Source organism: Fragaria vesca, linkage group LG3 (genome assembly GCF_000184155.1).
Source record: "Fragaria vesca subsp. vesca linkage group LG3, FraVesHawaii_1.0, whole genome shotgun sequence".
NCBI lineage: Eukaryota > Viridiplantae > Streptophyta > Magnoliopsida > Rosales > Rosaceae > Fragaria > Fragaria vesca.
Window position 1 is genome coordinate 13,958,098 of NC_020493.1, and position 16,587 is coordinate 13,974,684.

General features: G+C 38.5%; 5 protein-coding genes across 5 annotated transcripts; 3 read left to right on the forward strand and 2 right to left on the reverse strand.

Annotated features, from left to right (window-relative positions):
* Positions 1 to 305: 305 nt before the first annotated feature.
* LOC101291614 (mitogen-activated protein kinase kinase kinase ANP1-like) lies at positions 306 to 1,241 on the forward strand. Its single transcript, XM_004295752.1, has one exon. It carries the CDS (start codon positions 306 to 308, stop codon positions 1,239 to 1,241), a length of 936 nt encoding a protein of 311 aa, XP_004295800.1.
* A 1,587-nt stretch (positions 1,242 to 2,828) lies between these two features.
* On the forward strand, positions 2,829 to 4,488 carry LOC101291910 (putative receptor-like protein kinase At3g47110-like). Its single transcript, XM_004295753.1, has 2 exons — positions 2,829 to 2,898; positions 4,157 to 4,488. The coding sequence occupies exons 1-2, from the start codon at positions 2,829 to 2,831 to the stop codon at positions 4,486 to 4,488; spliced, it is 402 nt and encodes a 133-aa protein (XP_004295801.1).
* A 705-nt stretch (positions 4,489 to 5,193) lies between these two features.
* LOC101292201 lies at positions 5,194 to 7,445 on the reverse strand. The gene is made up of 3 exons (XM_004295754.1): positions 7,344 to 7,445; positions 6,044 to 6,361; positions 5,194 to 5,603 (listed from the first exon to the last, which is right to left on the reverse strand). The coding sequence occupies exons 1-3, from the start codon at positions 7,443 to 7,445 to the stop codon at positions 5,586 to 5,588; spliced, it is 438 nt and encodes a 145-aa protein (XP_004295802.1). The 3' UTR covers positions 5,194 to 5,585.
* LOC101300704 (glucose-6-phosphate/phosphate translocator 1, chloroplastic-like) lies at positions 7,333 to 11,714 on the forward strand. Its single transcript, XM_004294306.1, has 5 exons — positions 7,333 to 8,280; positions 8,684 to 8,909; positions 9,381 to 9,603; positions 10,345 to 10,558; positions 11,325 to 11,714. Exons 1-5 carry the CDS (start codon positions 7,780 to 7,782, stop codon positions 11,334 to 11,336), a joined length of 1,176 nt encoding a protein of 391 aa, XP_004294354.1. The 5' UTR covers positions 7,333 to 7,779; the 3' UTR covers positions 11,337 to 11,714.
* Positions 11,715 to 13,180: 1,466 nt separating this feature from the next.
* LOC101300988 (tryptophan synthase beta chain 2, chloroplastic-like) lies at positions 13,181 to 16,422 on the reverse strand. The gene is made up of 5 exons (XM_004294307.1): positions 16,198 to 16,422; positions 15,201 to 15,557; positions 14,114 to 14,556; positions 13,931 to 14,025; positions 13,181 to 13,624 (listed from the first exon to the last, which is right to left on the reverse strand). The coding sequence occupies exons 1-5, from the start codon at positions 16,360 to 16,362 to the stop codon at positions 13,449 to 13,451; spliced, it is 1,236 nt and encodes a 411-aa protein (XP_004294355.1). The 5' UTR covers positions 16,363 to 16,422; the 3' UTR covers positions 13,181 to 13,448.
* Between the last annotated feature and the right edge of the window lie 165 nt (positions 16,423 to 16,587).

Here is a 16,587-nt window from a genome sequence, read left to right on the forward strand (position 1 = left end):
AAAAGCTCCATAGATTGAATTAGATTTTTAGAGATATGGCAAAGGGCTTTAATAGTTCTAAAAAAAAAAAAAAAAAAAAAAAGGAAGTAACACGATTAATGAAAATAAAAAAGGAGAAAAACAACACGCGTTTTCATTTTATTCGAGGAGAAAATTATAATTTGCAGTAACGCGTGACAACAACGCGCTTTCCTATTCTCTCCCTTTCCTTCTTGGATTCGGATTTCTACTGTATATATTCATCTCCAAACCCACAAATGAATCATTCGTAACAAAGCAGAGAGTGAAGTAGAGAAACAAGAGTGATGGGAGCCATGAAGAGAAAGGCGGCGGAAGTGAGTTTAGTTTCAGGGGAGGAGAAATGGAGAAGAAAGGTCGGAGCCCTGAAGAGTAAGCCGAAACCGGTGAGCTTTGGTTCCGGAGAAAAGTGGGTCCGAGGAAAAAAAATCGGAGAAGGAGGCTTCGGTTCCGTGTTTGTTGCATTCTCCAAGAGTCGCTATATGCCGAGAGCCATGGCGATAAAATCGGCGGAAATGAATGAATCCGATTCCATCCAGTACGAGCTTCAAGTGTACCAGGAATTGGATGGTGATTCCTGCCCTTTCATCATCGAGCACTATGGGGAAGAGGTTACTCTGAGTAGCAAAGGTGAAAAATTCTACAACTTGGCCTTGGAGATTGCTTGGGGAAGCCTTGCCGAGTGGATCAAGGTTTCCGGTAAGGGGGGGTTGCCGGAAAAGGAGGTGAAGGGGTATGCCGGTCAGATACTCAAAGGGGTGAAACACATGCACGATTGTGGGTATGTGCATTGTGATTTAAAGCCGGACAACATATTGCTTGTGGGGGATGTAAATGTGGATGGAAAGCCTGTGTTTACGGCTAAAGTCGGTGACTTTGGCTTGGCTAAGAAGGAGGAGGAGGTTGAGGGAGGATGGAGAGGCACCCCTAACTATTTAGCTCCGGAGACTATAACCGAAAATAGACAAGAAAAACCTAGTGATATTTGGGCTGTTGGGTTAATTGTGCTTGAAATGCTAACCGGAGAGCGTGCCCGGCATCTTTTCTACGAGAGTGAGACTGGTTGTTTCTGCATTGTTGACAGAAGAATGAAGCCCGAAATTCCGGATACACTATCGACAGTTGCTATGGAGTTCATTGACTTTTGCTTGGAGGAAGTACCGGAGCATAGATGGACAGCTGAAGAGCTTCTGTCTCTTCCTTTTGTGGCAGCTGTTAGATAGTCATTGTCTGAAAGTTCTGTACTTCTGTTATAGAAATTGAAAATCCCATTTGCAAGTTTCAGGGATCATGTTGTAGTTATTCCAAGGGAATGTTGTTTCTGTGGGATTCAACAGAAAGTTGTACAATTGTATATATGGAAGTTATTGAATTCAATCGTTTGAAATCTGTTTCTTGTTTCTTTTTCAATGTCATGCTTCTGTTTTCCCTTGTGTTTAAGGTTATGTTGATCATGTTATGGGAGCCCCTAAATCAAAATGGCACAAATTGTATCACTAATGCTTTTCTGCACTGTGATATATGTAACTGCCAGAGAATGATCTCACTGAATCTAAAGTCCTGATGCATTAATTCTTTATCCAAAGTTTATCTCAAGGTATCTTTAAGTAGGAATCTCAATTCTGGATTTGTTGGCCATTCCTAGTACAGAGAAGAGTAAAATGAATTTTTGCTCAGAATGATCAAGTTAATTCATTGATATGAACAGAATGTTTCTATGTCTTTCCTTTTGATACACAAATCTTCCACAAAAATGATGATACAAATACAATGATCTACTAGTACAGTATCACCCACATTTATGAAAAACAAAAAGCATATATAGGGGGCAGTTCTACCAAGAGTCCAAGACTAATTTGATGCCTGGACAACGAACTTTTAAGAGAGATTTATTCTCAACTTCTACAAAGTCCTCAAAAAAATGGAAGCATCATTTGATTCATTTCTGTACTTCTCAGGCATATCGGTCAACTTCATTCAGGGTGCTTACTTAACAATGGCACTGAAACATACACAACTCCAGAGGCACTTTAAGATGGTTTGACAGAGTAGAGCTTTTTCTGGAGTTCTTCAATTTATGATGGATGCAGAAGGAATATACATCGTTCCTTGCTACGAGTCATCCCCAAATAATTCTACAAATGAGAGCATAAAAGCACCAGATTTAGTCCACAATGCCACACAAATAGTTAATCAGCATACCAAATAGAAGAAACTCAAGAAACATTTCTTTTAGATATATTTGAGTATCTAGCTACTACTACTGAGTCTGTTATAAATTTTAGGTAAGCATTGATGCATCACTCATCGAACAGTTTTCTTTGTTGTATATAATTTTTAGGGAAATTAATTATATGGACATTTTGTCATTGGTAAATTAATGAGGAAAAAAAAAAGAAAAAAAAGAAAAAGAAATGCCAAGTTAATGTTTTATGTTCATGATTTAAGATTGTATATACAAGTATGACAAGAGGAAACTAAACTCTGATCAGATAGCGTAGTTGAAATCTAATATCTAATCTAAGGAATATATGCGATCGTCTCAATTTCTCATGACTTAAGATTTACTTTCTCATTCCCACCTTCATAGTTAGCAAGTAGATATATACGTACTGTCTCAAACTCCATGAATGCATTACTAAAGTGGAGCCACTTCAATGAGTTTGTAAGAACTACTTCAATGAGTTTGTAAGAACTACTTCAAAGTTTGTAAGATCATTCTTTGATTCGAACCAAATTTCATTACGTACCTCAATTGCTATCAGTAATGCACTAATGCTATCCTCACTCAACGATTCAGGTGAAGCAAGATGGAAGAAGGTCATACTACTACTATTATTAGTTTTGTTGTCCTGACTCCTGACATCGACTCAGCATATGGTAAACTTAAACTACTAATGTTTAGGTCTTGCCAGACTGCCTGAAATAATAAATGTTGCACACAAAAGAATCATCCATGTATACTGCAATTCCATATAGCAACGCACAAAGTTAACCTTGTCATCCACTCCGGAAACAACCGTCCAGACAAGGCTCAAGTACAAAATAATAAGAGCTTATAATGATGCATAGAATAATTTCTGGCCCTCTTTCACAATAGAAGTGAAGAACCTTATCTTCTGTCCCAGATGTGTCTGTACACTCTGAAACATGATTACCCCTAGAGTTGAGACAGTTCTATCATGTTCTCACTAGTTGCTAGCTTAATATGGGCCTGTCATATTAGCATAGAACATAAGTAATGAAAACAGCATTGTCGATTTGACTATATATAACAACCACAACCTTAGCTCAAACAATGCACAATACTAGTCGATTGATCTAAGCTTCTTACCGCCTTCTTTTCCTTTCGTCTGGTTTGGAATTGAAGCAAAATAAGTTACTAGTGTAGATTGGACATGTTGCTGAGAATAACTTGGTGGGCAGAATTCCTAGTTCTCTAGGCCAACTGACGAAATTAACATATTTTAGTGTACAGTCAAATAGGTTGTCCGGTACTCTCCCTCCCTCCATCTATAACATCTCCAGTCTCCATAGTTTTTCCATAGCAGACAACCAAATTCAAGGGAGCATGCCCCCATCCTTGTTTAGAAACCTTTCGAATCTCCAATTTTTTTAGCATTTTTTGAAAATCAGTTTACTGGATCACTTCCTCCCTCACTTAAGCAATGTTACTAAGTTAGAGGTATTTCAAGTTGCATATAACAAATTAACAGGACAAGTGCCGAATTTACAAAAGCTTCGTAACCTTGTGGTGTTAATCATCTCGGAAGTGGCAGTGATGGGGACTTAAGATTTATATCAGACGTGACCAATGCCACGAAGTTGGAGTGGTTGGTAATAGGAATATAGGATTCAACAATCTCGGAGGGACGTTGGCCGCATCAATATCTAATCTCTCAACCCTTTCAGTTCTTCATGTTATGAACAACCGTTTACACGGAAGCATCCCTACAGGGATAGTTTTGAGCCTTTAGATTATATAGAGGCTTTAGGTTTTATGAACTTTATAAACTGTATGACTTGCCCACTTTAGAGGAGCCGGATCCATGTTATTTTGTACTACTATTTTTCTTGCATACTAGGTAGTTTCATTAACGAGAGCTATTTTTTAACAACTGTGACGTTTGAACCGTAGAGTATGGAATAGGAAGTGAGGTTTCGACATATGGAGATGTCTACAGCTTCGGCATTATCTTGTTAGAGATGTTTATAGGGAAGATACCTACTGACCACGTCTTCATGGATGGTTTGAGCCTTCACAAGTGTGTGAAGATGGCCATCAGCGAACAAGTTTCTGAGATTGCAGATCCATCACTTGTTCAAGTAGGCAATCCCAGCCAGAGCACCAACAATGCTCTTGAAGAATGCTTGAGTTCAATACTAGGAATTGGAGTTGCATGCTCTGTGGAATCCGCAACAGACCGAAAGATTATCGGTGATGCTGTGTCTGAACTTAAAAAGATTTGAGCGACTTTTGTTGGATAGAAACTTTGCTACTGTTCTGTTATGCCTTTCACTGCCCATATTGTTTTAAAGTGGTGCCTGCTTTCAAGTCTTGTTGCTGTATATGTGCTTGAATTAAGTTATGTATACATTGTGTTTTGTTCTCTGTATCCTAATTCCTATGCATCGTTTCAGGTTCTGTTTTTTGCTTTCATCTTCCTTTAGTTGTAGTTCAACTTCTAGGCCATTGATTCAAATGAATAATGCAATAGGATTAGAACCAAGTGACAGTTCACATTCTTTGCTCAACATATACAGGCAGCTCAAACATGTAATATTATATAGTTTGGATTTTCAGGGGGAAAAAATGGAGTTTTAGGCCATACCAGTAAAGCTAAGTTGCACGGACACGGACACGGCGACACGACATGGCGACACGGCAAAACTCAAAAACTGAGTTTCCGACACAGCTTGGACACGGCAAATAGAATTATATATTTATGTATTTTTAATAAATAAAAAAATACTAAAATATGAAATAAATTCATTACATTACTAAATAAAGTTCTAAATTCAATCTATTTCATAACCATAAGAAATAAGTCAAGTGCATAACTAATACCATTAAAAGGAGCACCTCAAACATAACATACTTGAGTAGTAGTTTGTTTTCAAATATGACAATTTCTAGCACAACAACATGGTTAAAACTAAAACAGCAACAGAAATGATAAACTGTCAGTCTGCCACTCACTACAGACCAAGATTACATTGCCAAAAATGATAAACTGTCAGTTAAAACTAATACAACAACAATTAAAACTAATACAGCAATATAAATGATAAACTGCCAGTTAAAACTAATACAACAACAGAAATGATAAACTGCCAGTCTGCCACTCACTACAGACCAAGATTACACTGCCAAAGTACCAAATATTTACAATAACATGGAACAAAAGAGACTCCAACCAAACTGCCACCCACCACAAACAGCTTCAAACTTCTTCTTTTGCCCAAAATTAAAAGTCTCCTCCAACAACAAACTAACAAAGAGCATGCCCCAAAAAGAAAACAGACAAAAGAGATGAAGAACAAGAACAACCTAGTGTTAATGATATTTACAGCAACAGAATTCCCTGCAAAGAAAATGACACAAATGAATCATTAAATCAAACCAAAGGCGCGCTCAGTTTTTCTGGCTCATTCGACTCAACATTAGGTTCAGTTGAAGCAGCACTTGAGCTCATCCTATTTATACAATTGATTCATTCAATATAGAATAAGCAATTTGAGCAACAAGGAATCAATCCATAATCAGGCAACAATCTTATACTGAATTCAAACTTAACAGAAATAATATTGAATTCAAATCAAACTTAATAGCTCCTTAACTCAAACTAGCTCCTTAACTCCTTAACTCAAGTCTTGAACACATTACACATCTCATTTTGAATTCAATCAGCAATACCACATTTAATCAGCAACAACACATCTCATTTTGAATTCAATCAGCAATAAGTCAATAACACATCTCAATTTAGCAGAACTATCGTATTAAGGAGGAAGACGAACTAACCTTAGCAACGGTGGACTGGCGACTGGCGGACTGGTGGACTGGCGACGACGACAACAGTGGACGGTAGAGAGAAGAGATCAGATCGGTGAAGAGATCGACTGGGTGGCGGACTGACGACTGGCGACTGGCTAGCGAACGATGAGAATCGGTGGCGGACGGTGAGAATCGATAGCGGACGGTCAGAATCGGTGGCGGACGGTGAGCGTCTTCTTCGTCCGGGAATCGAATCCGTGAAGACTGAAGAGGGCACAGAGAGGACTGAGGAGAGAAGAGAAGAGAAAGAGAAGTCAGAGAAGTGAGAGAACTAACCGAGCGTGCCTCAGTTAGTTCAGTTTTTTTTTTTTTCTTTTTTTAAGTCTTGCTGACGTGGTGTGTCGCAGTGGCGTGTCGGAGGAGGTCAACGTGTCCACGCCGCGTCCGAAAAGTCAATATTTTCGGACACGCCACGTGGCGTGTCGGACACGGATTTTGCCGTGTCGGGCGCGTGTCCGAAGTGTCGGAGTTCGTACACTCCGACACTCCAGGGGTGTGGAGTGTCGGTGCAACATAGCAGTAAAGAGACCCGCAAATGAATTATGTTCAGATGTAGATGAAATAGGGTTTGGTTCACAGTTAATCAGCATAACAAAGAGAAGAAACTCAAGAAACATTTCTTGTAGACATATCCGAGTATATAGCTACTGCTATTGGGTCTTTGTTATAATTTTTAGGTAAGCACTCATTAGTTTTCTGAAAATAAAATAAAATAAAGAGCAGGATTGTTAATGCTTCTTCTTTCTTGTTTGATCTTCTCCTTTGCTTGTTTCTTTGCTCACAGTCCCTTCTTGTGATCAAGATCATCACCACTATTATGTTCAGGACCATTGATTTTGGATTTAGTACATGACGAGGGACAGAGGAAGTATGTGCATATGTGTTGATCTGCAAACGAGACACATAAATAGTTGTTGGTTAGGAGTTGGGACATATGGTCAGCCAAGGAAGAAGAAAGAATCGGGAAATGGCACGTAAGCAAAGCAAGTAGATGATTGGTGAGGAACCATGTGGCAACGTACACCTAACCTCACTAGAATGCCAAACTCTACAAACGTACCTTTTATAAACACAAGCGTAGAGGTGTTGTTGGTACTTCCCTGTCAAACTACTACAGGAAAAAGTTGATCAAATACTTTAATGCAAAAGATGCGCACACTCACATGACTCTTTTGGTAAAACATAATTTCTGGACTGAGATTTCAGAGAAGCCAAGAAAACCCTCATTGTAGTTTGTTGTAGATTTCAAAGTCGCACAAACTCACACCCAACCCAGCACAAAGCCAGCCCCTCCCTCCACCGATCCCAAGCGGCAACTTCTAATAAAAATAAACAAAACCCCATTGTCCTTGTCATCCCTGTTCCTCATATATTAGATTTGCTCTGTTCTAATCAGAGTGCTACTCCCATCAGCAATCTGAGAAAAAAAAACAAACCAACCCCCTTTTTATCCTTTCTTTATTTTAATCAATACCCTTTGATCTTTTACTAGATATATTCAGGGTTTTTCAGTTATTCAGGTCAAACTCAAAACTCTAGTTGATCTTCTCTTTCACTCTTTTTGCAGCAGCCGTAATAGTAGTGTTGGGTTTGTCCATCCTTTGTTCAACTCTGACCGGTTGATCGTGTTTCTGGGTTTTTTGTGTGCTTCACAGAAAACCCAACTTGAATTTTCATCCAAAGATTTAACCTTATTTTGCACCATGATCTGCTCTTTGAAACAATCGCCGGCGATCACGAGCGGCTGTGATGTTTACTTGCGGCCAAGAACTCTGCCGGCGGTGCAGGGATCTTTGCATTTGCCGTCTCTTCCTTTGAAGAACTTCCAAAGGTCTGTGCTTTCGGTGCAGAAGCCTCTGCACATCTCTAGTTTGGAGAGCTTTGGATCACTCAAGAGCAGAACGAGTTTGATCAAATGTCAGGCTTACGAGGCAGATCAGTCAGAGCCGATCGAGCTTCCAAAGGTGGATACTCGATCAGAGGCGGCCAAGAAGTTGAAGATCGGGGTGTATTTTGCTATGTGGTGGGCTCTGAATGTGGTTTTCAATATTTACAACAAGAAGGTGTTGAATGCCTACCCTTTTCCTTGGTTGACCTCCACTCTGTCTTTGGCATGCGGGTCTTTGATCATGTTGGTGTCTTGGGCTACCAGGATTGCTGAGGCGCCCAAGACTGATATGGATTTTTGGAAGGCTCTGTTTCCTGTAAGTTTGAATTGGGTTTTATTTGTTTTTGGTTTTGTGTGAATGGTGGATAGAGTTTGCTGAGAAAGTGAGTGTTTTAACTTGTTCTGCTTTATGGTCTTTTGATTTTGTTTTGGTTTTGGAAGTGAGTTGGGATTTTTGAAGGTCTTTCTTTTTGTTTGGATGCTGAGAAAGTGAAGGAAAATTTCTGATAGTGAAAATGTAACTCAACCGAAAACAAGCTAGGACAATTATGTGATGAGTTTAGTTCTTGCCTTTCTTGTAGAGATATCAATTATCGACAGAGTTTGAACTTTTTAGGATAGCCATGCATTGACTTGGAGATTGTGGTGTTTTATGACCATTGGATTGAAATCTACATTTTTCTGGATTATGATTGTAGTGTTGTTGATTTCTCTAACAGGTTGCTGTGGCACATACCATTGGACATGTAGCTGCAACTGTTAGTATGTCTAAGGTTGCAGTTTCCTTCACCCATATCATCAAGAGTGGAGAGCCTGCTTTTAGTGTATTGGTTTCAAGGTTCCTGCTGGGCGAGTCTTTCCCTACTTCTGTCTACCTCTCCCTTCTTCCAATCATTGGTGGTTGTGGTCTTGCTGCCTTGACAGAGCTTAACTTCAACATGATTGGTAACGAACTTTGTCCTTACTGAAAGCAGAATCGTTAATTCTTGATTTCTTGATCCTGTGACTTCTTGTTGATAAAGAAAACAGTATCAAATTTTTATCTTGTTGAGGACTTATCCAGAAAAGTTAAGTTAGCTGCCAATGTTGCATCTTGCTAAACGTTTGCCTGCATATTTTGTATGTACAATTACAGTTCCAGTTTCTTATGGAAATATTAATTCTTCGTTCTACTATTTCTCCTTGTTATTTTTATATGACCTAGGATGTCATAGCCAGTTTTTTTGTTGGTCCAGTTTTTTCCAAATACCAGAGTGAGCTCTAGCCGGTTGCACTGGTGGTTTGCTTAGTTACTTTTTAAAATGTAACTAGTTATAGTTTAATCTCTTATAGCAGGTTATTGGGATTAAAAGATTATGCTTTCTTTTGCTACAGCTAAATAGAGTCTTAAATTTGATGAGTTGCTGTTTGTTTCAGGATTTATGGGGGCCATGATATCAAACTTGGCATTTGTCTTCCGCAACATATTTTCAAAGAAGGGCATGAAAGGGAAATCTGTTAGCGGAATGAATTATTATGCTTGTCTATCTATCATGTCTCTTGTAATTCTCACACCATTTGCAATAGCGGTGGAGGGACCCAAGATGTGGGCAGCTGGATTTGAAACAGCCATGGCGCAAATTGGCCCCAACTTGATATGGTAATTTCGTGTCAACTGTCATATGTAATATGTTTTTATTCATTGGTTCATATTTGTTATTCTTCTGTATAAATGTTTTTCCATGGTAGAGAAAAAGAGCATTGTAAGTACATAATATAGGTAATTTTCTTTGGCAAGAACAAGGCACATGCACGCCACAACTCGTGTCTGAATATTTCAAAAGTGTAGAGATTCTTTGATCCTTTGAATTTTAGCTTAATAGGCAATGTCCAATTAAGTCTCTTATAGAGATTCCTTGGAACTAGTAGAATGCAGATGATGAACAGGGCAAGGCATCTTGGTTGGAATGTATTCTGCTAGAAGTTAATCTAATTATCAGCTTATAGTTACTGACTAAAGCATTAGTAAATTTTAACCTTGTTATAAAAGTATCCTGTTATACTTTTTTTTTGTCAAAGGTCGGTCGCTCATGATTATGATACAAGTTTTTTTTTTTTTTTTTTCTTTTTACATTATTGTAATGGAATTGGAGGAGTTCATTACAAGACATTTTTTTTTTTGGTTAGTTTGAAATATCTTGCAGCTATGATTTTAAGGTTCCGTATTAGTCTGAAATATAATGAAATGTTGGTCAATGACCATGTGTTGTAACTGTTGTTTTGGACCTGAATCACTACCAGAACAATTCTTCGTGATTGTTCTTGTTTAACACTGATACCTTCATTTCTTTATATGCCTGCTTTCTACTACTAATGAGCTGTTGTTGGTTATAAACAATAGGTGGATGGCAGCCCAGAGTGTCTTCTATCATCTCTACAACCAGGTGTCATACATGTCATTAGATGAGATATCTCCCTTGACATTCAGCATAGGGAACACCATGAAACGTATATCTGTCATTGTATCATCCATCATCATATTCCACACACCTGTCCAGCCTGTCAATGCTCTTGGAGCTGCTATTGCAATTTTCGGAACCTTCTTATATTCCCAGGTAAGCCCATTCTCTCTATGAATTGAGCCTGATTGTTCGTACTTGTTTATGAATTTTTTATCTGTCTGACTTGAACTGTTTAAACGTTGAGGAAAATTTTCTTGGGTTACACCATTTGAAAAGATTAAATTATAATATGCATCAATTACATATGGACCTTCTTTCGCAATAAGAAGCGAGTTGCATGCATTTGAAACTATGATCTGGTGTTTGGCATTGTTACTTGCCTGCACATTTAGGCCAATTTCATTAAACGTAAATGAATTTTTTGGTTTGGTTTACGAGTATTCCTAAGTTTAAGTTAGGATGTGGAGAAACTATTCTTTTCGTATTGTAACGGTTTCTACAATGCAATTTGACTAGTCTGTATACATTGACAAAGTTTATTTGGTGTTTTATGTTTCATACCTTTTGTTTGCACATGCAGACAAATTGTTTCTGTCTATTTCATGCCTTTTGTTTGTATGTTAGAAGATAACAACAGAAAGTTTGGTGATATTTTGTGGGATGTGGTTGTATCACGGGTTTATTAGAATGAATTGTAAACTTGCCTTTGCTATTTTCTTTATAAGTTCAGCTTTACTTTACAATTACATCACCTAAACTTCTATAGGAATATCATGTTGTGCTACCGATTAGCATTTGATTGACTTAATGTTAAGTGACCTCTATGATAATATGCTTGGACTACCATAGCCTACATGATTGTACTTGTGTTTCTTTCAGCATTTATATACTACTTATTGACCACATTGGTTTTCTTCAGGCAAAGCTGTGAGGAGCTTGCGCTGGGGAAGATTTACGTATATCGTGTAACATAAACGACGGGAAGGGAGACTTGCGGTATAGGAAGAGACAAAAGAAGAGGTGCTGTGAAACTCCATGGTTACCGGATTTTTGGTCATATGCATGAACCAAGAGTGTGTAATTGTAGATACTAATAATGGTTGAAACGGCACTAGTGTTATAGAGAAGAAAACTAGGCACTATTTTTTTGCTCTTTTCTTTTTCTTTTTACTTTTTAAAAAAAAAATATCAAGGAGATTGAATAGAAATATTTCAATAAGCATGGACTAATATCTGCAATAGTATGTCTGTTGCTGTGAGAAGCATAAATGTCAATGTGGGTGTTCGGCATAATCATATTTCTTGTTTTCTAATGGCTCTTGTTTAGAATATCCTAATCCTATTGAGTTGATGGATATGCTTTAGCTGTCATAGAGCTTTCTATTCCAGATTATAATAACACATAAGAGCAGGGATCTTCTTGGTGCCTGTCGTCTTCGGGCAATTTTCCATTATGCCAATGTGGGAAAATGTCCTTTTCGTTTTTGGTTCTTTAAGAAACAGTGGTCATTTCCTTCAGAGCATGACTATGAAAGCTAAACAACATCAGCACCAAAGCTAATTCATCATAGAAGCATGCAGTCGGCAGTCCTCCCTCCCATTTACTGCTAATCAATGTACACCATCTGCAATTCACTGCCTTCTGAAGTCTTATCGTCCCCTTTTCCACTCCATAATTGGATTATTTTCGCCTTGAATGCCTTCTCAACCCCATTAGGAAGCAGAAAGATACTCCTGGTATGAGTAGGTACTGCCTTTGCAACGGCTTTGATCAAAGTTGCTTTCCCTGCTTTAAAAAGAAAGTTTAATCTGCCACCCGTCCAACTGATTGTCCAACCTCTCATGAAAGCTTCTTGTACATCTCCCTTCTGTTTCTCCCGACCATGGTTGCCTGGTTGGTGAGCATCTTCAACAAGCATGTCAAATTTTTTTGTCAATTTCAAAATTTAACATGTGAGTTGGCAATGTTATTTTTTACTCATTTCCTCTTTAATAAAGAGTTAAATTTGAAACTTATTTTATTATTTTTATAATATTATACATATACAGCTCTTTCTTAGAGGAAGAAGAGAAAACAAGGAAGAAGAGAAAGTAACCGGGAAAGAGAAGAGAGAGAGGATAATAAAATAGTGGATGACCTTTTCTTTTGGCTGTGTCAAATTTAACTATAAAAACTATATTATCAATTATACGTGAAATTGACCACTTTGTTGGAGAGTTGTTTAGTTTGTTAAAAGTAGTTGTTGGACTGCCAACTAAGATTTGACTCATTTGTTAGAGTTGCTCAGGTGATTTGTAATATCCATTTTAGGGTCACACCAGGAATGAAAGCGCCACAGACATCAGTGCTTCATCGAGATTCACCCTCGCGAAAATTGCAGGGACGAAATGTAAATAACGATCCTCTGGCCTTCTTTTGTAAAAAGGTAGGAAACGCAGAGAAAATTTTGGAATTAAAACAAGTAAAGATCTTGAACCACCACCGGCCACCACTGAACTTGTATTACGCGACCTCCTTTAAACTGTTATCAACAAACCAGAGGATGTCATCCACACAAAGCTGGTGACCAGCTGGTGAGAGAACAAGAGACACAGGACTAAAGAGAAACATCTATACTCAGCTATATTCTTCACCTAATTATAGCTCCCATGGTAGGTCAGGTATCCCAATGAAACACCATGATATCGAATATCTAACACCATGATAGTAACTCAATCCAAAGTAAAAAACCAACTTCATCGCCTTCAATCTTAAAAGATCGACATGTCCTTTTTGAGAAACATAGTGACATTGTACAGGAACCAAAGAACCTTGCAATATAAGAGCAGTTTAAACATTGCAGAAAGATAGAATACAGTACTTCCGTTCATCAACTGTTCTTGGATGGTTGATGACAAGAGACATCATCAACCAATCAACAAATTGATCTCCTAATTAACATGGCTCTATACGACAGTTACGTAAAGATACATTTAACAAAATTTATTCCTGTGGTTCTAGCTTTAATTTGATGCTTCTGTGGTTTGTTCAGTAATGACAACATCAAACCTTCAAGTGTTTGATGGCAGTATGAACATCTTTGTCCCCTCTGCCACTACAGTTAAGCACAACTTTAGCCCCATCAGGAAGAGTTGGGCAGAGTTTTTCTAGGTACGCCAGTGCATGAGAAGTCTCCAGAGCTGGAATGATTCCCTCCAACCGGGACAACCTTTTAAAAGCTGCGTTAGGAGAAAACTTACTGATTAGCCCAAGCTTGATGCTTTCCGAGCAATAGTAGATGACAAAGCATTGAAATCTTTCATCAAACATAGAACAGTCAAAGAGATTAAGACCAGTAACGTAACGTAATTCTTTGAGAGAAAACATTGGGTCAGTAAGAAAAGTCAAAACGTATTAGAAGTCTCTAGTTGTTATGATGTTATCAGAGGATTAAACATTTAGCTTAAAATGGGATGCAACCATGTAATAGGCTGTCCTATGCAAAGAACATAAAATAAGTAAATTCTACACCAAAAATCACATACCCTCCAATGCTTCGTCATCAGTAATGCTATGGTATTCAGCTCGCCCCAAATCTTTTAAAAAACTATGCTCCGGTCCAACTCCAGGGTAATCCAAGCTATATGGCAAAAATAATTCTTATGATTAGGACACGCTAAAAAACCACATCACAATTGGTAATCAAAAATATTGAAAGACTTCTGTACCCTGCACTTATAGAATGAGGCTCAATAATTTGGCCATCTTCATCCTGTAACAAGTAACTCATAGCTCCATGTAGAACTCCAACATCTCCTTTGGTTAAAGTTGCAGCATGTTTGCCACTGTCTAATCCAAAACCTGCAGCTTCCACCCCAATCAATCGAACCTCCTTATCTTCCACAAACTCATGGAAAAGTCCCATAGCATTCGAACCGCCACCTACACAAGCTACTAAAACATCTGGTTTCCCACCCCACTTTTCCAAAGCCTGTTTTCTTGTTTCTTTACCAATCACTTTGTGGAAATCACGAACCATCATAGGGTATGGGTGAGGACCGGCAACTGAGCCCAAAATATAATGGGTTGTCTCTACGTTGGTAACCCAGTCTCTTATAGCTTCTGAAGTGGCATCCTTCAATGTGGCTGTTCCAGCATGGACTCCTCTGACCTACAGCTCAGAGAAGGGAATAAAAGTTTAGAATTCAGAAAGTTCTGTTTGATAAAAGCAATATTCGACTCAGAATTAGGAGAATAGTGCATAAAAAAGCGAGTCCATTCACACAAAATCCTGTCTCAAGAAAAAGACAAGAAAAATAAAGATTGGGCACTTAAGTGTGGAATATAATTACTTTCCTACAAATTGCATATCTACTTTCTGTACGATGTATCTTATAGGGCTGCCTATATCAGTCAATCATGACAAAAAGCATGTTATAAGTTCTGATTTCCAAATAGAAAAAAAGAAACTAAATTCTATAGAGATTAGACTACCAATAATTACATATGAGACAAATTCCAACAGGCAATAGAGCAAATGGCAGATAGCATCACTGGTTATAAATCAAATGATAATGGTATGCAAAATTTCAGAGAAAGACAATTGACTTATTTCCTATAGGAATGTTTATTTTGGTCATCTTGTTCCGGACATCTTATCAGTGGAAAATTGATGTGAGAAAATATGCCTAAATTCATTCAGTCCAGTTTCATAGACCACTGGATGGATGTTCATGTTGTAAATATAACCTCCAAAACACTACAGAAAATGTACCACTCAAAAGAAATAAATTGTAGTTGCAGACCATTACATACCTCAGCACCAAGAAGCCGCATTCTGAAAACATTGAGAGCTTGTCTTTCCATATCTTGGGCACCCATGTAGATGATACATTGCAATCCAAACCGAGCACAGACGGTTGCAGTGGCAACTCCATGCTGACCTGCTCCAGTCTCAGCAATAATGCGCTTCTTGCCCAGTTTCTTAGCTAGCAGAGCTTGAGCAACAGCATTGTTGATCTTGTGGGCACCAGTATGGTTAAGATCCTCCCTCTTCAAGTAAATGTGTGGCCCTTCACCATTAGGGCGTTTGTAGTGTTCAGTCAGCCGCTCTGCAAAATAGAGAGGAGTTTCCCTGCCAACATAGTCCCTCAAAATGCCATTCAACTCTTTCTGCAATATCATACATTCATCCAAAAAATTAGTAAAACTGCATTCAGCTCATAACCAAGTATAAGCACAACAATGTTGGCAAAACTCCAAACATAAGGAAACTATTCATTTGATAGTGCAACTTTCCACAAACTGGGTTCGGTATATCCCATCTACCACTGCTCAATTGAGTGGAAACTTAAAAAACCATAACCAACAATATTCTATTCAATAACATCCAGCATTCCTAATTATTTTGAAAGGAGTGACCAAAACATTAGCTCCAAGACATGTCACGAAAAAGGAAAAGAGTAAACCGAAAGGCCAACATAATAGGCATTTCTAAATTAAAATTTCACAGCTGTATACTACACCATTAGGACATCATCAGTATATTCAAATCCTTGGCTGAAATCGAAAGAATTCCATAATAAATCACATAGTTCAAATCATCCACACAATTATTTTCTTCTAAGGCAACTGATTTGGTGCAACATTGAATGGAATGTGTTTGGATATTTCTAACACAGCAGTAAAAATTTTGATTAAATTCGATCAGATTTTACTGTAAATTCACTGAAGCTAGCTCCATTCACAAATTACAAACATATAAATTTCCAATTTCTGCATCCATATTTCACATATAACAATTTGACATTACCTGAAAATCTTCATCATCAGCGAGCTTGTGAAACGCGGCCTCGAGCTCGGTGAGGGCGTGCATTAGCGTCTCCGGGACGTATTTGCCGCCGTACTTTCCGTAGCGGCCGAAGGAATCGGGTCGGGGCAGGCCCGCCAGCGACCCGTTTTCGCTCTTGCTGTCCATGCGGGGAGCGGCGGCGTCTCGGGCGAGGGTGCAGGAGATGGAGGAAGGAGCGGTGGCACGGGAGGAAAATTTGCCGAACTTGAAGGGGAGTTGGGAGGAGTAGGGTTTAGAGAGCGGCGCGGTGATTAGGTTCAGGTGGGTTTTGCAAGCGGTGGTGGTAGAGCCAGTTGAGGCTGCCATAGAATATGAGAGAGAGAGAGAGAGAGAGAGAGAGAGAGAGAGTAG